Below are 23410 nucleotides of genomic sequence, written 5' to 3'. Positions count from 1 at the left end.
AGTACTCACAGAAACAGCAAACTTCCCTGAAAACAGCCATGGCTCTTAACTCCTTTTTAAACCATAAGAATTATAATGAATAGACGATTATCAATAGACAAAATACTAGAAATCATTCAGGACAGTCATGGAGATGCAGATTTTCCATGCTTTGAGCTGTGACTCACTGAAAAGTCACACTATGGCTGATCAACCCACACAGCCCAGGTGTCCCATAAACTATTCCAAGTGTGCAACTGCCATGCCCCACTCTACCCTCACCCAAAAGCATCCTACTCCAGGGCTCTGGCACAAAGCCTGGAGGCGCTCTGGCAAACAGAAGCTACACCCTCAATTCTATAAATTTGGTTGAGGAATGCGAATCCCCCCCGCCTCCTTTTTTTTTGAAAATCTTGGACTTCTTTTCATAAAAACCAGAATGAGGGCCCTCAGGGGGAACGTTCTCACCATACGCAATGTAAAGATGAATCCAAACTTCTGTCGCAGCTCCTCTTTGTTCCTATCAATCTCTTTGCTATGATATACACATTTCCACTCTGGCAAAACGACTTCTGCCCATCTTCCGAGTAGAACAGTGCTCTTCTAGCCTGTGGACCAGCTACGGCTCCAAATCAAGCTAGAAAGCCTCATGAGAGCTCTTCACTGTCCATGTACCAGAACATTAAACATGTTTATTTCCATGTGCCAATAAGGAAAAGGGTCCAAATCTCTGAACCCTATCACTAACGCAACTACAGCAACACATTTGATCAACTTGTTCTGAAGGCCTGCTGTCATAAAGGAGAATATCGTACGACGGGGCCCTGGCAGTGGAACAGGCATTGTCTCATAAGAAGAGGAAAACGCTTAAATACTTCCAGATTTTCTAAAAGAACTTGTAAAAAATTTGCTTTGGCTTGAGTAGAACATTCTTTATAGGCAAGGTTTTTTTTTTCTTTTTTTTTTTTTAAAGTCCACCCAGCTTTCTTTTATTAGAGTAATTAAAACAATGTTAGGCATTTGGGGTATCTGATACAACCCTAATCCTCTGATATTTCAGGCTATTGATTTTACAAAGTATCTACTGTGACTAGGGCATTAACTGTTGGAAATGTATCCACATTGATTTCTGACAGTGTATTTGTTTAAAGCCGGCTGAAGCCAAACCATTGGCTTCAAGGAATTCCAGACAACTACTTTAGTTTTATGAAACAGTATTTTTTAAAGTTACACTAAGGCAAAAATGGTTTTAAAGTAACTTAAAAGGGGGAAAAGATTCTTAAGCATGAAACTTACCATTCTACTTGACATCTCTTCTAAATAAATGATCACATTTGGGCTGCCTACTCTCTCCACCTCTCCAAGGATTTGAGCATTTCGACAGTCAAGTCTATTTAGTTGTGGTATGTCTTGCTATTCTTACATTGCAAAAAGAGTAATTATGTTTTGTCATGATTATATTCCAACATCCTATTTCCCGCTGGCCTTCCTTCCCTTGCAGCAAAAACACAAATTACACCATAAATTCTAGTACTAGATGGTACGAAGATGCAACTTATCCTAACTTCCATTACCAAGGATGTATCTCTTTATAAAGAGAAAGTCAAGGTGAGGGAGGAAATAAAGATGAGTGTGTAGACACAGCATGATTATTACCTCTACAGCAATCTGATCACTCCCAAACGATGAACTTAAGGCCTATTTCCCCCCATGCTTATTTCTAGGCCTGTACTGAGAGAAACTCTAGGAGGCTGCCTTGCTTGTCAGTTTCCTTTTTGTTTACGTAGGGAGGCTGAAAAGAACAACAAAACATTTGGGGTCTCACAGCAGTAAGTCAACTGTTAACACGTGCCTCATTTGGTTAAGCTTTCGGTTTTTCTCTATTTCATCCAAGTACACAGAACTCAAAACTAATAATTACCTGTGGTTTGGTCACCAGTAGTGTAGAAAAACTGAATGCCACAAGTCATATTAATAGGTTTCTCTAATTCCCTGTGAGCAGGGAACCATGTCTGTCTCGACCACTGCTCTGCCCCTTGTGGCGGGAACATTTCCTACTCCCCAGAGAACCACTGGCTTCCCCACATTTTCCACTCCCTAACTGTACTGGTCGGCTGGGACTGCCGTAACAAAACACCAGAGACTGGGTGGCTTAAACAGCAGACGTGCATCTTCTCTCAGTTCTGGAGGGTCAAAATCCGAGATCAAGGAGCCAGCATGGTCCATTCTGGTCAGGACTCTCTTCCCAGCTAGTAGGAGGCCGCTATCTTGCTATGTCCTCACATGGTGAGCAGAGGGAGTTCTCTGGTGTCTCATCTTACAAGAATACTAATCCCACTGTATCAGGACCCTACCCTTATGGCTTCATTTAATCTTAATTACCTCCTTATAGACTATCTCCAAGTACACTCACATTGAGGGGTTATGACTTCAACAAATGAGTCTTCCTTTGTTGTAGGAACTGAGAGGCCTTGTGCTCTATGTAGCACAGCAGTAACACAGTGGAGGCCACCAGCGGCCTGCGTCCCTGAGAGATGTGTGGCACGGAGCCCCATTACCTTTCAGATATCTAGTGCATACAAAGTGTAACCTTTTGCTGTGTCTGTTACTACAGCACAACCTAGCCTACCCTGACTAATACTAATATATTTACCGACAGCTCATCTATGCCCAGTGTTGAGCTCAGTTCCTCAGTGGTCCTGTCTTCCTGAAAAGCACAAGCTTGTGGGGAAGAGAAGAGAGGCACAAAATCATCAACTTTACGATGATTAAATTCAAAATGGTCTGACTGGGTTCTACATGCAGTAAAAGTTCAAGGGGGAGAGAGCCATGTGGGCTGAAGAAGGAGTGAAAGGCTTCTTGGAGGAGCCAACACTTGAGTTTCTCAAGTCGGAGTGGATCTGAGAGAGCGTTTTAGGTACTGACGATATTCAATGTTTGTACAGTTTGCTCTGCCCATAGATCCTGTGTATATGTGAGAAACATGTGGCGTCTAAGATTGTGGGGGGGGAGGAAAAAAGAAAGATGTCAAAATCACAGTCAGAGGACTGCAGAGCTACAAGAGGTCTTGGTAGTCTTCTCAGCCAAACCAGTTATTTGAAAAATAAAGAAACTGAGGGCCAGAGATATGATGCATTTGCCAAAATGGAAAAAGAGCTATTGACTTGGAAATACCAGCACAAGCTAGTCCCCCCACCTCTCTGAGCCTCAAGTTTCACTTAAGTAAATGGGAGACAAGAATACCTTACTTTTCCTTGTTTTGAAGGTCAACTAAGGTCATAAATGTGAATGTTCTCTATCAACTGTTTTATAAAAACACACTGCCTTACTAAGATGCCTGTCCCAAAGCCACAGAACCTTCAGACCATTTTCTTAACTCCGTTGAAGCTTGCACATTCTAAACCAGTCCTCTTCAAAGTGTTGTCTGGACAGCATTGCTGTCTTTATTCAAAATATGTAGAACTTTGGTGTCTGGATTTCAGAATTCTCTTCAGGACTAAAGATGTTATTTTAAATACCCTCAATGGTGGCAAATCGCTGCTCACTAGAGGCTGAAGTGACCATTGGAATCTTTTGGATTCATTGAGAATATAGTAATGGGTGAGCAAAATATCAAGGACTTAATTTTCATGAGCAGCTCATTAACTCATTCTGAAACAATTACTTCAAAACAAGTTAAGGCGGGGAGTATCTCAGTGGTAGAGCACATGCTTAGCATGCACGAGGTCCTGGGTTCAATCCCCAGTACTGCCATTAAAAAAAAAATAAGCCATTTAAAACAAATCTCAAAACTGCACAATGGTAGTATCATTAGAATAAATGCACAGTTTCAAAGAGATCTTGCTGAAACAACATCCAAATATACATATAAATTCTTTTATACATAAAAGAAGACAAGAGGAGAAAAAAAATGGAAGAATGAGGGAAAAAATACTACTATCATCAATGTGGGGGAAGGTGAAGGGTGGAGTCAGGGAACCTTTTTGTTGTCTTTCAACATGGGACAGTGTTGCTTTTTTTAGTACAACTTTATGGGTCAGGTTTTTTGTTTGTTATTTTAGTAAACCAGATGGTTCCACTTCATGTTTGCAAAGCTCAATTCCAACAGGTCACGTAGACAAAGTCAAGAAATGACATCAGATCCTAGAAATATGAGCTGTGACTCTTCAAACACTTTTGTAATGTATAGAGTTCAAACCGACCATAGACTCAAGCCATGGTCTCCTAAAACCACTTCCAACATACCTCAGAACCATCATGTTCAAATGTAATCACCACAAATCTTGCCACTTTGGCAAGATCAGAAGTGACGTAACATGCATCCACTCTGAACCGCCTCATGATTATTTTCAATGCCTACTCCTCTGCATAAGCAGGAGTCTAATTAATAGGTATATTATTTTAGTGAGCGCCAGAGGTAAAAAAAAAAAAAAAAAGATGGAAATCTGCTATTTTATGTCCTGATAAAGGTACTTCCACTGCCAATAAAATGAAAAACATCTGAGAAGACCAAAGAAGCATAAACTGGTCTGTTGAACAGGTCAGGGTAAGTGAACTTTATTCAAAACTGACAGCCTCTTTGGTGCCCAGACACTGGCCTGGGGAAAGACTGGACATTAGGCTGTAGGAAGGGTAATGTCTGGGTCATCACCCATTCTCTGAACCACTCTACTTCAGTTCTAAGAATCTATATTTTGATTCAACTAATGTCCCAGCCCTACATTCTCAATCTAAGTAAAACCAGCGGTTCTTCCCGCCACTGGCAGAAGCCCAGTCACATGGAGACATGGTTTCTTTCATACACAGTACGTTTCCCCTTTGGGTCTTATTCCTGTCTTTACTGATCTTTTCAACTCCAAGGAAGAGAGCCCTCGGCACAAAGCCCATCTGGCAGAGGTGGCTGGAGCAGTACCAACTGACACTGCAGAAGTCTGGGACCAGTCACCCACAATGCGTGCGACACCTTCAGTGACACCCTCTGTAAAGGTTTGGCAAGGACGGCCCATTTCAGAGTCACTGGAGACAACCAGACTCACTAACACTCAATTAAATATTTCTTAGATTATGCCAAAGGAGTGGGACAGTGACGAAAAACCCAGATGGCATAGGAAGTGCCTAGTGTTAATGACTTATTCCACGTGAAGGAGGCCAAACTTCAGCAAATGCAAGCAACAGACCCCAACAGGGCTCTCTGCTCGTGGAGAAGGCAGACGTCTGGTAGTCCTGGCCCTGCCTTCCCTGGTCACTGCCCAGTCGCGTGTCTGCAAAAAGGCCGAGTTCACCTGGGAGGGCCCCGCCCCCAGGACCATGTGGCCTGGGAGAATTGGGGAGGGAAGAGAAGAGGGCCACAGACACTCCTAGACCCACTGCTGACCCAGCCTGGCCGACTCAGTCCTCCTCACATAAGGGATAACACAGAAGTGAGAGGCCAAGAGTCTTTGGTGAAATGTTTTATAGTTACTTTCTTTTTAGATCTCTTGTCTACTTAGGCAGTTTGTGGACTCAGTTTAGGGAATTAACCAATGTGAAAGTGTTACGACCATTCTGGCACCATCCCCCATCAGGATAAAATTAGCATTTCATCATAGCTTCAGGCCTCACCCTAGTAATACTCATTGTCAGGGCAGAAGAGATTCTGAGGAAATCCAAAAAGAGGTTTCTAAGCAGAACTTCATGTCCCAGCTCCCCTGATCGAGCACTACATTCATTTTCCATTCCCGAGAAGAGATTCTGAAAGTCTGCAGCCTGTCCCTACATCTCCATCTCTGCGTATCCATCTCTGTTTTTTCTGCCGTGTGGAACTGACCGGCGTGACAGCTGTTTCCCTACTTTCTCATCAGCTTCCATGTGGTGGAAACCAGGAAATATTTTTCTTCAAAGTCCTGTGACAATATTGAGACTTTTTAAAAAGTACTTTCAGCCATGTAATTAAGATGCTTTTCCACTGCAGTGAGCTCACACTTTCCTGTTAAGTCTCTATGATGTTTGTCTAAAAAAATTTTTTTTAACAAAAGCAAAGTGTATTTGTTTGGCCCTTCAGAATTGTGTGTGTGTGTGTGTGTATGTGTGTATATGTGTATGTATATGTGTGTGTATGTGTGTCTGTGTGTGCATGCATGTGTGTTCCAGTGCTAAGATTTGAAGAACTTGAGGATGTTATTGACTTTATCTGCCAAAAGAGACAAATCTCCAATTAAATAATCTTTTTCTCCAATGGCCCATTCTGTTTCTATTTCTCCTGTCCAAAAAGAACTGTTGGAACAACTGCTGGAACCTCTAACAGGATCCCAAACTGTTCTCCTGTCACTTTTTGCCCCAGGGCTTATTATGTATATGGCCAGCAACTAAAGAAAGGGTTTTCCAATGATACCAGAATTTCACATCAAGCAATGGTCCTTTTCTTCCTTATCCACACAAAGCTTATTTTTTTCTATAGACTATATATCAGAGAATTCATCTTAGAATGTGTTTATTTATTCATTTTTTTATTAAACTGTCTTTCTTGGTGGGGAGGGTATAGCTCAAGTGGTAGGGTGCATGTTTAGCATGCATAAGGTCCTGAGTTCAATCCCTAGTATCTCCTACAAAAATAAATGAATGAATAAATAAACCTAATATCTCCCCACCAAAAAAAATCAAATAAATAAACAAACAAACCTAATTACCCCCCCCAAAAACTTAAAAACTGTCTTTCTTTAAATTGAAGTATAATTGCTATACAGTACTATGTAAGCTACAAGTATACAGTATAGTGATTCACAATTTTTAAGGATTATACTCCATTTATAGTTATCGTAAAACACCGGCTACGTGGCTATATTCCCCATGTTGTACAATATATCATTATAACTTATTTTATACCTTATAGTTTGTACCTATTGTACCTTTCTATTTTTTTTCTTGTTCTGGGGATTTTATGGTTGCTAACTACAAAAGTGGGTTTGCATGTTATGTGATTATATTTATCTGTGCTAGAATGCTGTGTTAAAAATATCCTCTCTTTTCTGTTTACTTCTACTTCAGGTTTTCCCAAATTTCTGTTCTTAGTTAACTCAGGTGTTTATTTGCTACTCTTGGCATCTGCAAAACGAAGGTGTTGAGGCACTTGAATTTTTGTCTCATCTCCTAATGCTTGTCTAATTAAGGGGCATGTTCCTACCTTTAACAAAAAGCACATGATTTCACAAGGAGGCAATGACACACCCAGCATGGAAGCTGGACTCTGAACCCTACATTTCACACAAGGTCTTTTCATACCATCTGGCATCATTAGGTCACTGTAAATGTTTGTTTCCAGTAATTGGGCAATAAATAAAACACGTTTGCAACAAGTAAAAACTCAGATGCCAAGTAAGACTCAACTTTAGGTTACTGTTAAGAGAACCAATTTAAAATAAAGGACACCCTTGTACAAAGGAAAAAATGTACATATTCAATGACCCTGTGGTGCAAAAATAGATTTGAGGGATATTTTCTGAAACATGGCCTCTCCTCAGAGATGAAAACTTGCCTGGAAATGTTGAAGTTTCAAGCACATGAAAACATGAGACTATCCTAAAAGTAGCTGACAATTCCAACCACTGGAGGTGTAATTCTAATTTGATCTATACATTGAGCAAAGTCTCAGTAACGTTTTCAAATATATTTGGAGTACCAGGCAGTACAGACAGCTACATCTGCTCAAATTATGACTTTTCAACTACTTCAAACTTGATTTACATTCAAGAAACCAATTCCTTTTAGCTACCCCGTATATTCTATTAGATTAATTTCTATTCTTTGCATACTTTAAAGATAATTTATGCAGCCCGATTCACACAGAAATCAATAGTTTATATGATCTTATGAGCAAGAAATTACTTTTAGGACTCAAAGATGAAACATTACTTTTGATCACAGCAAAAGAATAGGAGTGTTTTCCCCCTTTGTTTTGACATTCTCCATCAAGGTGGAAAACACTGGAGATCTCTCCAATCTCACTCCCCCACCTCTTCCCACTTTACGCCAAGCCAAAGAAATCTCTGCTCCTATCAATTTAACTATCATTCACTGACCACTGAATTTTCAGCATTAATCCTCTCTCCCTTCATCTCTAAAACAGCACTGGATTCCCTGATTGTTATTCAAGAATACATCAAAGATGGGGCTGGCTGAAACAAAGATGTAGCTGCTACTCATCTTTACCTCACAATCCTCCCCCGATCCCTGGCCCCAGGGGTCAGTGAATCAATCAGAGGGAGCCTTTATCTGACTTTTGAAGCCAGAAAGTTCAGAATATACCAACTTATCACCATCTTTTCCTTCACAACAGCCCATAATGCAATTATGATGCTAGCTTCTTCACAAAAGCCTCGGCATTCATCTCTTCATTTTCAACTTGACTTCTTAGATTAGACCTTGGTCATTTCACAGTTGGACCAAGGCCAGCTTCTCTTCCCTGGTCTCATGTCTACCATCCCGACATCCACCCCCATTCATTCAAAAGTTGAAACTTAAAAAATTTTCTAAAAGTTCATTAAATGTATCAAATGTCCAGCTTTTAAGTCCATCGTAAATTATTCTAAGTCTAGGAAATTTGAACATTTTTCTTCCTTTTCTCATAAGACATTTTCAAATATGCTGAGATAATTCAAAGAATGATACAATGATCACTTGCATTTCCACCCCTCAGAGTCAACAACTGCTAAGATTTTGCCAGATGTGTACAAGTGCATTTGGAAGTAAATTACAGACATCATGGCATTCCTCACTCAAGAATAAGGACATGGTCCTACATACCTCTAATATTATCACACCTAACAAAGTAATAATTCCAAAATATCATCTAATATTCAGTCCATATTTAAATTTCCTCAATTGTTGCTAAAATGTCTTTCAGAGCTGGGTTTTTATTTAAACAAACAAACAAAAAAAACCAAGATATGATTAAAGTTCATACATCACATTTTCTCTTGTCTCTAGTCTCTTTTCAGGAACGTCTTTTTATGGTACGATTTTTTAAAGAAACCAGGCTATATCCTCCTGTATTTTTAATCTATCTGATGGGGAGGAGTGTGATATTTTTGGCTTGTTTCTTCACCCCGAGTGTTCTCTATGAGCTGGAGGTCAGATTCAGATTAACCATTTTTGGCAAGAAGACTTTTAAGGTGTTGCTGTACACCTCCTACTGCACCACATTAGGAGGCATGTACTGTCAGTTGTCCTGATTCTAAGGACTCTGAGTTTGATCACCTGATCAAGGAGGCATGATGCCGTTTTCACCTTGACACCAAGTCATTTACGTCGCTCTGTGCCTCAGGCTTAAGAGGACCAACGCCTGTCAGGAACCCTAAACTGGTTCACTTCTTTGGTCTCTTCTGACACTATTTCCTTATCTGTTTCTTGCAGTATTCCTTTCCTCTGTTTAATTATTCACTCTCTTCTCTGTGAGCTTAGTTTCCTAACCAGTCATCCATTTTCCTCCACCATCCAAGCAATTCCTGAAATTCTACTCTATGAAGATGCCATGAACTTAAATACGTTGATCACAGCTCATGCTGAGTTTTCAACCTCAAGTTTACTGCCTGATTTTTAGAATGTGCCCACAGAGACAAGGGCTGTTCCTACCAAATTCGTTTTGTGTGTGACCTCTAATGGCAATACATGAACATAGGTTCTTACTGATAACTATGACATTAAGGTCTCAATAGCTGTCATCTGCAGCTATTAAGAGTTTTCCTATTGAGCAAAGCACTAGTGAGTATTTACGCTTTTGTTTCTGCCATTCATGTGAAATCTACCTGCATATCCTTCTGCAGGTATGTTTGCAAACCAACCATAGCAAGAAAGTACAAACATTTTCAAACACCTTTGTAGGATACATATTATATACTATTGACTATTGGCCAGTAATTTTTTTTTAATGCCTGGATCATCCTAAATGCACAATTGGGCAATCACTGGCATTCAGCAACATTTCTTACCAACAAGAAGACAAATATATGCTGAGAATGTTTTCTCAAAACAGGTCTTATTTTGAAGCTGCGTAGTAGTGACTACACATGCAAAATGAATTAAGAATTGAGATCACTGTCTGGATCATTCAGATCGAAAGTCAGATGTATCTAGATAAGGCAAAAAGTATTTCACCGAGTTTGAATTTTATTTGAGTAACTATCCCAATTACCCAATTCACGTGGATTGCAGAGCCCAGCTTAGGCTTAAAAGTAACTAATTTGTCTATATTCTTTCTAGTTAGCAACCACCTGCCTGCTGTTATATGTATGAGAATAACAAGTCTGTTGACACCTCATTTTCTTGCTTTTTACCATCTGTGTTCCAACTTGGAAACTAAGGAGAAAGATACTGGGCACAGAATTTTAAAAGGACCTGCTTTTTGCCTTTCTCATGACCGACCTAAGCTGGAATGACTAATCAACGCAAATGGCACAGAATTCATTCTCCTCCTCCAAGGCTGGTCCAGGGCAAACTGTGCAGCACAGGAGGCTGACTGCTGCCCCACTGCCCCTATGAAAACCTGCCCTTTGCAAAATAATCCAGTCTTTCCTTCTAAGCTACGTGTAAATTGATGACCTTTCTTTTCCAAAAAGCATTTGCTTAAACCTGGCCTCCAACTGAGGAATGAAGAGGTCCCCTCCAGTCGGCACTTCAGGCATCCGCAGGCAGACCAAAGCTGCGTCGGGGACGGAGCCTTCCCTGTCTTACTGGAGTTACATGGCATAAGCAGTCACCTGCTCCACTTTTAGGTTTGACTCTACTAACAGACAAGCATCTCCTAAGCTACAATTTACATAGTTCTGTAACATCCGCAGAGCATGTCACATTACCTTGTCTAATCTTGACAAAAGCCCCATATTCTTGATTCCACTTGATGGATAAGGAAGCTGGCTCCCTGACACCAACTGCTGAGCCCAACAGCCCTAACCAACGTCTTCTAACTCCATGTGGCTGCTCTTTCCATTCGGGTCTACAAACCAATTTTGCCTCTTCCCTTAGAACAAAGACAATGACCTTACTTGACCAAGTGGACTTGCCCAGCACTTAAAAGTGTTTTCCAGGTTTCAAATGCAAGAATGATTGATTCTAATTACCAACAAATATTTCATACACACACAGTATTTTTTTGAATATTCATGACAACATGAATAATGGATATGTCTCATTAACTCTCCTCACAGAGGGTTCAAACCAGTCAAGTGACAGGAGAAGAACCACAGGACAAAGCTGTATCACTCATCACATAATCCAAGGCAGGAAGCACCAAGTCATTGGGGCACAGGAACCAATATTTTCATGTTGCTTTCCCTATGCACATTCCATGACAAGTTTTAAAGGAAACTCAGCCTGTCTCTCACTTTATGATACATAAATGTAGAGTTACAAATACACTCAATGATACTTAAAGTGCACTTCAAACAACTCATGCATTTCCACTTTAGTTACGAATTTTTTAAGAAAATAAAAGATGACAGGCCATTTTTCCTCTCTTGGGTTGGGCTGCTCCCAATTCTCGGGAGTGCACTATCTTTCACTACTTTTTTTTTTTCTTACTTCACTAATAAAAACCTAGTTTATATCCCCCCAAAAAAGATGACAATTATTGTTTGATGAGTTCAAAACTCGAATGTACCCACTAACCCGCAAAGTACTGCAAAAAGACATAATATTTTCAAACATCTTTGCAGAGTCTATCTCACATACCATATCTCATTCCTGACATGTTTTATACTTATATTACCGTAACTAAAAAAGTACAAACAGGCAATCACGGACTTCTGGCAGCATTTCTACAAGTTCAATACTTACAATTATCTTCCATATCAGAGGCTGGCAAACCTTTTCCGTAAAGAGCTTTGCAGACCCTATTTTAGGCATTTTAGATTATACAATCTCATTGAAAGTGTACAATTCTACAGTTAAAAGCATGAAAACAGGCATAGATGGTATGTAAAGGACTGGGTGTGGCTGTGCAGCAATAAAGCTTTATTTATAGTAACAGGCCCATGGGTCATTTGCCAACCCCTTCTACAAAAGTATTTTACTAAGTCTGTCTTTCCTACTAAAATGAGACTGTATCTGCAACACATTACCCAGACGCGCCGGGCAATGCTGCTTACCTGTGATCCGATGGTTTCCTGGAAGCACCGGCCAAGCTGAGTCTTTGCGGCCACAGGATAGACATGAGGAATGACTTGCTGGTGGGAGTATGAGGAATGGACCGTCTGGGTCTTCTGGACAGGAAGCCCTTGGTAAGGGACCTGGGATTGGCCTGGTGGAGCTTCTTTTACCTTCTGGCCCGTTGGGCCGTCGACTCTTGAAACCTGATGGATCTGGACAGAAGCCTCAGGAGGGTGCTTCACGTGGATATTGACTATGTTGGGAGGAAATTTCACTAAAACAGATTGGGAGGAAAACTTGCCAGTCACAAATAATGAACATGCGCCTCAGGATGAAAGTCAATTTTCATGCTAGTCGGCAGGACAGTAAATTTAGACATACTTACGTGCATATATATTACTCATATGATAAATTATACATTTATGGTGTATATATATTTTTGTCACACAGCTGTCAAAATTCTTTATCATAAAAGGGTACACTCAAAACTCAGACCTGAATCGATGTATTTTAAAGACTAAAACTGCTTTTATAAAGGGAAATTAAAACCTCTCACAGATTCATGAGACAAAATTTTTTTTTCAGGAGAGCCAAAAAATTAGGAAATTCATGCTACTTGTGGTCATACAAATGATCACAATGAGAGAAATCAAATGAGTGATAAAGACTCAAGAGTTTGGTTAGTTTTGAATCTCTCACAAAGCTTCCATCATAGAAACTGTAGGACCTACCACGTAACTTCAGAAAGCATAATTCTCTTGCCCTTTTTTGTGCTTCTGATGACACACACAAGACACCAAAGTGTGGTATTTTATATCTGTACTGACTTTCTCTGCAGCTTTCAAACAGTTTAATCTTCTGATGCTAAGATTCAGGTTTTAAAGAGTAAGAGCCAGTAACACTTCTCTGACCCACTTTTTAAAAAATTGTACATGTATAAGAAATGCCAGGTTTAAAAGAATGAATTAGTCATAGAATTTCTAAGCTCCAAGTGACCTAGTTTACCTTCCTCTACAGATGAATAAATTGAAGCCCAGGGAGGTTACAGAGTCTTTAGTACTAAAACCAAGTGCTCTTCAACTACAAAACAGACTTGGTGTTCACCAGCAGGTACTGTGTGATCTACTAGTTTATTACGGCGATAAGGGCCAGAACACCATCTTGTCCATCTTTCTTTCTATTTCCCAGGCCCCGCTGGAACAGCGCCATGTACGCTGAGCATCTCTTGGTACTGAGTCACCAGAGAAAGATAGGCTTCATTTTTTAATTTCCTAGACACCAAATTCTCTACAGCCTAGAAAGTACTATCACCAGTTACCTGGGCCCATAGTCTGTCCCAATACCAGCCCGGCCATCTGCAGACACCTGGCTTCCGTATGGGTTTGGCGGGTTAAGAGTTCTGATGAATGGGGAAAAAATCAAACTAACCAGCTTACCTTTGACTCCTTGCTGGCTAGTCATGGTCAGAGGCAAGGTGTGTGTAGAGTGAACGACATGTGTTCCCAGAGCCTTGCCTGACTGCTGGGATTGCTGATAAAGTTTAGGCACGCTGGCACCAGGGACCGGGATCTGGCAAAGCTTCCCTGTGAAATTTGGAGGGCACTGGCATTTGTCCCTTGAACTGCACTGGCCTCCATTCATACACGGAAGATGGCAAATTACTGAAAGGGAAAAGCGAAAACGTGCAGAGCTGGTTAGTGTCTTAAACGCTAAGTAACAATCCATCAAAGCTCCCCAAAGCACAGCCACCATATTCCCAATGCCTTTGGAAATGCTAAATAAAGGAGTAACCACACTAGGACAGAAATAATTCCTATTTTTTCCACTATCTTGTTCTTTCCACCTTAAGTCATTGAGCTCTCCAACTGCTTGTTCATCCCCCACATGGAAAGAATTCATGGGGAGAGGGGAAATTGTATATATAAATGGATCTCTATATAGTAGCCACTCAAGATTTCTCTTGGATTACTAATTAATTGTCTCCCTAGATCATAAACTCCTTGGGTGAAAAGGATATGCCAAGTTTAATTTGCTTTATATCCTCAGCACCTAGAATAATGCCTGGTACACAGTGGACATTAAACATTTCCTCAAAGAATGAACAAATCAGAGGGCTAAAAATAGTATCTGTTAAGATTTTTCTCCATGTATGACACTGAACTAAGTGCTACTGAAAATAAGGGAGTAGACAGTTTGAATCCTGCTTCACAGGAATTTGCAACCTCATTGGGATAACAAGACCACAGTGAACTGAGAAGCAGCAGAGTGATTAATGGTTGGAAATTTATTTATAATACCAAGAGATAAAAGGACACGTCTAGGGGAAGAATTTTAAGAGGAGTTTTAAATTCAGGCTAAATTCAGCTTGGGGCCCACCTCTTCATTAGGGAATGAAGTCTTTCTATTAACCCTATACTGATCAGTTTACACCAGTTTTAAAAATAAAAGACCCTCAACTCCATTTTCTTTCTCTTTAAATCCTCCCCTCTGTGACCAAACATTCCAAACGAATTGCGTTCACTTCTCTGCTCACTACCAACTAGCTGAGGCCAGGCTGTGCTGCCCCTCCCCACCCCCTTACTCAGTCACTAATGGTCTCCATGTTGCTAAATCTCACGGATGGATTTCAGTCTCCCCTTGGTTTCTCTGACATCTCACTTTTTTTCTCTTTCCTCTTTGCCCACTGGGTCTTAACATTCTTTGTAGACTCCACTCTTTACTTGTCCCTTAAACACTGCGTGCTTTAAGAGTTGGTGTTAAAATCCTCTGCTTTACTAATTGTATACACTCTTCTGATCTGACAAACGCTGATGTCACCCAGATTCATATTTCACAGCCAAAGCTTTCTGCTGTGCTCCAAACTGTCTACTACTGTCCATCTCCTGTAGATACTCTACAGGAGTCCCAAACTTAGAATGTCCCAAATGGAACTGCATCATCTTCCCTCTAATATCTCCATTCTCTGAGTGACCCTTACCAGAAACCCGAGGGCTGCTCTGCCCCTTCACCTACCAAACATCCAGTCCTCGAAGTCCTCCTGTCTAAACATTCATCAAATATGCCCACATCTTTCTCATCATGGAGACTCTGTTCTCTCTGAAACCTGATCACCTATGAAACTCACCTCATTTCCTACAATCCAGCTACACTAAACTTTTTGAAAAATTTTTTTATTTTTTATTGAAGTGTAGTTGATTTACAATGATTTTCAGGTGTGTAGCTGAGTGATTTATTTATGCATATACATACATATATATTTTCAGGTTCTGTTCCATTATAGCTGATTACAAGAAATTGAATATAGTTCCCTGTGGTATACAGTAGGTCCCTGTTGTTTATTTTATATGTAACAATGTCAGCTGCACTGAAGTTTATTCAGTTCCTCAGTGGACAGGGCCCTCTCAGCTCTCTCAGCCCTCTCAAGCTTTATCTACACTGTGTTCTTAGCCTGGAACACTCTTTCGCTCACCTACCTACCTCTTATTCGTCTTTTAGACCTTGCTTAAACCTCATTTCTCTGGAAGCATTTCCAACTGCCCCTCATCTAGGTCTGGGCCTCTCTGTGCTTCCATGAACTACTGTTCATTCCTCCTCATGCCACTTGGCTCACTGCATTACAACTGTTTGACCACTTTTCTGCATGCCTCATCCAACTGGAGCTCAGTGAGGTCGGGGACTTTAATATTTTACCTCTAGCATGTAGTTCAGTTTCTAGAAAAAATGCTGCAGCTCAAAAAAAAAAAAAAAACTGGATCAAAGAATGAACAGATTTATGGCTACCCGTTTGCCAAATACCATCCTAGGACTAAGGGAGACTGTAAGAGCTAACTGGGGATAGTAGATAATACATGGTAACTAAAAATACAGATCAGCAAATAAGCAATAATGGGAAAATATAAAATGTAAATCCTGTAGAACTTCATAGAAAAGTCCTTTCTGGAAAGTCAAAGTAGACTTTACAAGAGAGATCATTTGGGATAAGTCTTGGAAGCTGGGCAGGATTCAAAAAGACAAAAGGACAGTATCCTAGGAAGATAGTGTGTGTAAAAAAGGGAGGCCTTTGGGAGATAATGAGAAAGCCTGTCTTGTTGAAACCCTAGGTTCCTGAGGGGAGGGATCAGACAACCAACTGGTAGATGCAGGCCTGAGTCAGACAATGGATAAAGGCTTCACAAAGAGTTTGGATTTTATTCTGTAATTAGTAAATTATTTTGCAAACTTCAAGGAGAGAATTTTCCAGAAAGATTACTCTTGCAATGGCTTGTGGCCTCAGCTGGGAAGGAGAGTGACCTAGGTGGAAAAGTCAGATGGGGGACTATTAAAATAACTGAACGACAAGTTGAAAAACACATGGATTGGGACGATGGCAACAAGAATTGAAAGAAACATGAAGTCATATAATAGACAGGCAATCAGGACAACATGGAGATGGGACACAGGAAGTCAACAGTGGGCTGAAGAAAGGGAGACAGTGAAGGAGAAACGAAGGAGCTGGAAATAATGACCAAGGTGACCACCTAGAACTATGTACAGGGTCTGACTATGTGGCAGATCAAGACGAAACTGCCCACACTAGATGAGGTCTGGAATGTTTCCTCCAGCGCCTGATCTACTGGGTAAGAAGAAGAGCCAAAGCTGACTCAGAGGCTGAGTCAAAGCCTTCCTAACTCCCAGTCCAATTCTGAACTGAACTTCTAAATCACGGCATGGCCAAACTGGATGGATTCAATGGGCATAGAAAGCCTGGCCAAGATTTGAATGTACTACAAATAATTAAGGACTGGAGTACAAGCACTCCTCACTCTGCATGGTTCCAACATGCATGAATTTCAGTTCACACAGTGAAGTAACACCAGTCCCCCAATAGAACAGTTCAAACTTCTGTTGCCACAATATTAACCAGGTACAAACTTAACTGTTCACTCTTTGGTCCCCAAATCACTACATAAATAACAGATGTGTATCATGATCAGGAACCACGTCACTTCCTTCAGAGTCTGTTGGTGATGATTGATCCCGGCCTATCCACGATTCAGTTCATGCACAGACAGAAAAGCAGATAGTTGTGTTGCCTCACCATTTTGCACTGATAAACTCCCACAACATTTCACAGAAGTGGATAACCAAAAGGACCAACAAAAAAAGGGCAGCAAAGAAGTGAAAAGTGGTAACACTGAGAAACTGGAAAGTGGTTGTGATGTAGGATCAAGATGTCCCCAAGGAAGTTACATTAAAGGGACTTTCAGATACTCCACAACTTTGAAAGCACAAAGGGTAAGAGGTTGAAAGCTGATCCAAACTTGGAAAGGAGTCTAAGAGTTCACTAAGGTAAAGAAAAGATACTCCACATAAGTTGTATGAGAAGAGAGAGAAAACGTTCAGACCACTCTTGATAAATTCTACTCAGAGAAATATCAACACTTTAATTCTCAGTGTTTCTAACATTTTAAGTTACAGGGCACTAGATAAATATTACCTTTACTATTTTTCTCCTTTCCCTATACATATATACCTACAGTAAAGATTTTAGTGTTTTGACAAAAAAATTTTTTAAGGTCACGGAACTAGCGATTTCCCCAATGATTATTAAGACTGTTTTGGAGTTACAGCTTGCACGGTCATTCTTATGGTCCTGCACCACCATGCAAAGAGGACTACCTATAATCTATACTAAAAGAACTTCATCTACGTGACCATCTTTGTTTTTTTTTAAACAAAGCAGTGGACTTATTTCTAGTATCAATAGCAGATTTTGAACTCTAGCATGAATTTAATTAGTTTTGTTTAAATCTATTTTTAAACCCCTGAGATAGCTTCCATACAAATGTTTCAAGGACTGTACTGGTCTATGTGGATACAGCAATAATCCCAGAACAAAACTCCAATAACCCTGTGTCTCTCCGGCCATAAAGGAAACAACGTTTGCTTGATTTATTCCAACCAATAACAGACCACTATTTATAACCATTTCTGAATGAGAAATAGAATACCCACTCTCCTGTTCCAGCATTTTGACAAAATCTAAATTACAATATAAAGTTCTTTGCCCCAGCTCACTGTGCATTGAGTCCTTTGTGGCAGGTGATCTTTTTAAAGCTAGTCTTTTATATCAAAGAAAACAAATTTAAAATCAACCTACAAGAGTTAAGGATTTAACTATGAATAGTTTCTTTCTGTTTCAAAATTCATGCCACTCTCAAAACATCGCCTGGTGATGTATCGTCCGTGCTGCCAGTATTCTATGAAACTTTCTCAGCACAAGAAGAGGAAAAAGTAAGTTATCTCTAGGGCTGACCTGAGAAGCCTGTGGTATGCTGGTTTTAAGCCTAGCTATGGCACATATATTTTAGAACATACAATAGGAAGGTGTAATGCAGAATGCTGGCTGAGAAACTCCATAACCGTGTCAGCCTGACATCTCGCTGGCCATCACCATAATTCACCATATTGCATCATATGGTCACCTGGGACCCACTGCAAATAACAAGAGGCCCAGGGGCCTTCAGCCTATTATTCCAGAGTCACTTGGTGACCACGACTCCAAGGATCTCGAGGTATGGCTATAAAAGGCCACAATGAGCAAAAAGGATCCAGGCTGGGAGAAAAAGTTGGAGGGTTTAAATATGCCCAGCGTTTCAGTGCATTTTTGCATTCACGCTGGTGTGCAAAACACCTCGCAGAACTGGAGAACCTGGGCTGACATGAGAATATTCACCATCTATGCCACAAACTGGAACTTAGCTTAAATGAACAGAAACTGACTTGTATACACACATGGGAAAACTGAATTTTCTACAGATTTGCACTATAAAAAGCTAGATTCTCATTCTTCCCTGTTATCTTAGCTGACTATAAAAATATTTCAGCAGCTTGTCCCCGAAAGGCACTCTAAGAATGTACTCAACTTTTCCTACATCAACACCCTGGCCCTTCTGCCCGCCCCTCGACCCTGCTTCTTATGTGTGCCAGAGCACAGACTGTTTCAAGTTATTGTGGCCAAGGCAGAACAGGGCAAACAAACCTCCAACTGAAGGAAAACCTACATCTGTCATTTCACAGAAAAGACACACACATATGACTTTGGTTTGAATAGCTACTTCAGCTTCCCCACTCATCTCTGATTAAGAGAATAATATTTCCTTAAAGGCTCTCAGCATTTTATTGATACCCCTTGCAGGGTGAAACGAGAGCTGTATTATTTTTAGAAAGTACAAGTTATCACTTTATTTTCCCCCGCAACACACCTACATCACCCTCTTCTAAAGGGTACCTTTAGATTCTATTCAGCCAGAAAGTGGGTTAATAATGCAGCTGTTTTAAAGTTTTCAGGTAACAAAATATGTCAGATAATAATTACATGCTGCAGCAAACCACTGCTCATTTTAAGAACCTATACCTCTTTTTAAAAACCTGCATGCTTGCCTTTTTAATTCAGTATGAATCACCTCCCTGAGGTTCCTCCACCACGAAAGACCCCTGAAATATAACAACTGGAACTGAAAGCCAAGATAGAGGTCACTTTTTTTTTTAATTCTTACTTTTTATTGAAGTGTAGTCAATTTACAATGTTAGTTTCAAGTGTACAGCAAAGCAATTCAGTTATACATACTTATACGTACATATTTTTTCAGATTCTTTTCCATTACAGCTCATTACAAGAAATGGAATATAGTTCTCTGTGCTATAAAGTAGGTCCTTGTTTATCTGTTTTATATATAGTAGGTTACATTCTCCTGAAGCAAGGACAGAGGACGCCTAATCCTTCACATGCACCAAGGAAGGTAGCACAGAGATTAGTAGGCATTACTAAAATCCAGGCTTGCATTTTTTACTGAAAGCAGAAATTTGCCGTTGCTGTGCTACAGAACTGCTGACAGCCAATTCTTGATGATCAGTTTGCTAACTTATACTGAGTCCCAGGCAGAACCAAGAAAACATTTGAGATACAGTGGTCTGGAGCAACCTGTCCAAAGAAGTGACATTTCACCTGAACCTAAAGGGAGAAGAATCTCGTGATGTGAAAGTTGGCAAAAGAAATGTCTGCAGCACAAGAAGTAAGAGGAGCTACAACCTTGAGGTGAGGCTGGGTTAGAAAGATCCAGAAACTGAAAGGAGGCTAGGGTGGCGGAAATGTCAGAGGAAGAGAGGAAGTGAGAAAAGCTAGGTGGAGTGACAGACCAGGGCCAGATTCCTGTTTCTTTCCACAAGGATAGAGGGCAGCCTATAAAGCAGATATAGTAAAACAGAAAACCTCTAAGTAAGTTAAAACTTAGGACCAGCACAGATTAAGAATCACAGGAGACAGAATCTGGGGAAGGGAAAGAACGAGGGACAGGTAGAATCATCTATTGCACACACATGAAATGTTCACTGTGAACTTGGCTTTGAGTTCCTGGACCTCATTTTACACTTCTGAATAATGATTTAGCCAGACTGAAGTTAAATTCTGGAAGGTTTCATTTAAAACTCACTGAATAGATATTCTATAGGTAAGATGATTTTTTAAAAAAATTCTTTGTATCAATTATATACAGGCGTGATAAATTGTAGTAGGCTGAATGGCAATCTCCCAAAAGATACGTCCATGTCCTAATGCCCAGAATCTGTGAATTTAACTTCATGTGGGAGATGAGTGGATGCCACCTTACATGGCAAAACAAAGGGGATTATGAATCCTGAGAGGCAGCACTTAATCCTGAATTATCCAGATGAACTTTTTTTTTTAAATTGAAGTACAGTCAGTTACAATGTGTCAATTTCTGGTGTACAGCATGTTTCAGTCGTACGTATACATAAATATACTCCTTTTCATATTCTTTTTCATTATAGGTTACTATGAGATATTGAATATAGTTCCCTCTGCTAGACAGAATAAATTTGGTTTTTTATCTATTTTTATATGTAGTAGTTAATATTTGCAAATCTCCAATGAACTCTTATTTCAATGACAATGTCTCTGTCAGAGTGAGGCCCCAGGGAGATTTGAGAAGAGAAAGAGGCCATGCCACCTGTGACCTTGACCAAGGCAGAGAAGGGAAGGATGCAGCTGAAGTCAAGGAACAGCAACAGCCAAGAGAAGAGGGGTAGGGGCCCGGATGGGACTCTCCTCTAGAGCCTCCAGAGGGAGCAGCAGGGCCCTGCCTCCACTTTGATTTTGACCTTCTGGTCTCCAGAACTGTGCGAGGATACATTTCCATTGTGATGGGGGGCGTCGGGGGGGAGAAAAAGTAAGAGGAATTTTTTTCTTTTTTACTGTGTGAGAGAAGAGACTAGCACAAGTAAAAGGAAGAAACAAGAGTCCCAAGAAATCTTGGGGCAAAAGGAAAAGGCTTCCAGAAGAGCTAAAAACGCACCCACCAAACACATTTCTGCCACAGAGAATCTCTTTGTTTTATCTGCTCTGGAAATTAAGATGACTAATTTCATCCCATCCCTGTCCAGCAAATATGAAAGTACACTGGACTAGAATTAAAGGAAACGTACATTTCAACAAACGCAAAACCTCAACCTTAATACAAACAAAAATTCCACGAATCTAATTTTAAACGCGGGTGCACATTAGCAAATGCTTGGATAGCAAGTTGTTTATAACCCAAGAGATAGGAAGCCCTACCACCCACACGCGCACCAGAGCTTCCAATTTGGGATGAGGCCATTCATCATCTCAGCTTTGTTTATGGCTTTCTGCTCAGTGATCACAGCCTCACCATAGCTGGGGGCTGTCTAATGTGATCTAGTTTTATGTTCTGCATAGCCTAAGGAGCTTTCTATATCAAGCAAATCACCAGATTCCACTTTTTCACCCTTCGTCTGGAAAGCTCCCTCTCAGTGATTCCCAAACCCAAGGCTCTTTGACCCCTAGGAATAACACAGCAACCTTTGCAGGCTTGCAGAGTAAACACACGAATCCCACACATCTTGGGATACCGGGCCAATCAATTCACTTTGTCGATTACTGCGTTCCCCTCTGCAAAAGGGGGGTGGTACAATGATATAACCCACAGGTTCTTGTCTGTTCCTGAAATTATGATTCTCAAAACTCTGACCAAGTTGGTAAATGGTGAAATTCAGATTTCCTCATCTAACGTGATTGGCAGGATTTAAATTTTAAAATAGGAACAAAAAGAGGTCTAGTTATTTGTAATTTATACAGAAGGGAGTAGAGTTAATTCCCTAAGTGGTGTGCCTTTTTTTTTTTTATTTTACTGTATAATCAGCACTGACTCAAGTCTAAGTTTCCTACTTAGTGACAATGCAGTTAATAAAAAGCTCAGAAGTTTAGGAAAAGCTAGCTTCACTTAGGACAGTTATGTGAACACACTAAATTGGGGAAATGATACTGCTGTCCACTCATGGACAGTGAGACAGGTTTCATAAAAATTACGACATGCTTTATCCCCAAAGACCACACCTTTTACAGTGGTTATCATTGCAGCTAGCTTCAAGACACAATGCCATTTGAACTACTGCAGCCTGGCATTTTCTTTAATACCATTGCAAAATGCTTTCTCAAAAATCAATTAACACTACTTAAACTATACAGAGTAACATAAAAAATAAGTGTAAAAAACTTATGGCACCCTTGGTGCATATTTGGTCTAGAGACCACGTTCACACTCACCAAATTCATGAAAATCTGCTTGTTATTTATTTATTCCTGAGCCTTCTGGATAGGACTTGAGATGAACCTAAATTTAGAGTTTTAAAATATTTGCAAAGTCAAAATCTTGACATATGTATCTGACTTGAGAACACAAATACTGCACCGAAACCTTCTGACTTCATGGCCGGTCCAAATTCTTGCAGCTCTTCTAAGTGTGGTCCAAATATGGCCTCCAAAATAGAAATTTTTCTTCAAAGGAAGGAGGATGCTGAGTAAGAAGAAAGAATCCTAGAATCATTTGCCAATTTGGGGGCATCTAATATAATTTCTGTGTCACTAAACAAATCTGTCTTGCTTTTTTTGTTCTTGGATTTTGAGTGTGGGAGGAAAGAGGCCATGATATTTTTATCTCTGCATCCCCCATATTTCACAGCACAGCGTTTTACAGACAAGAACTCAATCAAAAATTGTTAACAAAAATTCCCTAAAAATTCTGGATGGAAAAAAAATGCAACATTTACCTCTTTTAACACTCCTCATTTTTCTCTGATGTGGTTTAACTTCAGCAGACACAGATCCTCCTCGAATTAAAATGGGGTTATGTCCCAATAAACCCATCATCGGTCAAGAATATCGGAAGTCAAAAATGTATTTAGTCTAACCTACCAACCACTCTAGCTTAGCTTCGCCTACCTTAACCGTGCTCAGAAC

General features: G+C 40.2%; 1 protein-coding gene across 1 annotated transcript in view; it reads right to left on the bottom strand.

Moving 5' to 3' along the window:
- LTBP1 (latent transforming growth factor beta binding protein 1) overlaps positions 1 to 23410 on the bottom strand; it is a 369767-nt gene that overhangs the window by 158539 nt on the left and 187818 nt on the right. Inside the window, 2 exon segments of the mRNA XM_032497326.1 lie at positions 12096 to 12370; positions 13533 to 13757. Of these exon segments, the coding sequence (XP_032353217.1) occupies positions 12096 to 12370; positions 13533 to 13757 (500 nt within the window).

This window comes from Camelus ferus, chromosome 15 (genome assembly GCF_009834535.1).
Source record: "Camelus ferus isolate YT-003-E chromosome 15, BCGSAC_Cfer_1.0, whole genome shotgun sequence".
NCBI lineage: Eukaryota > Metazoa > Chordata > Mammalia > Artiodactyla > Camelidae > Camelus > Camelus ferus.
The sequence above is the reverse complement of the archived record's forward strand: the minus strand, read 5'-3'. Positions and strand labels throughout refer to the sequence as shown.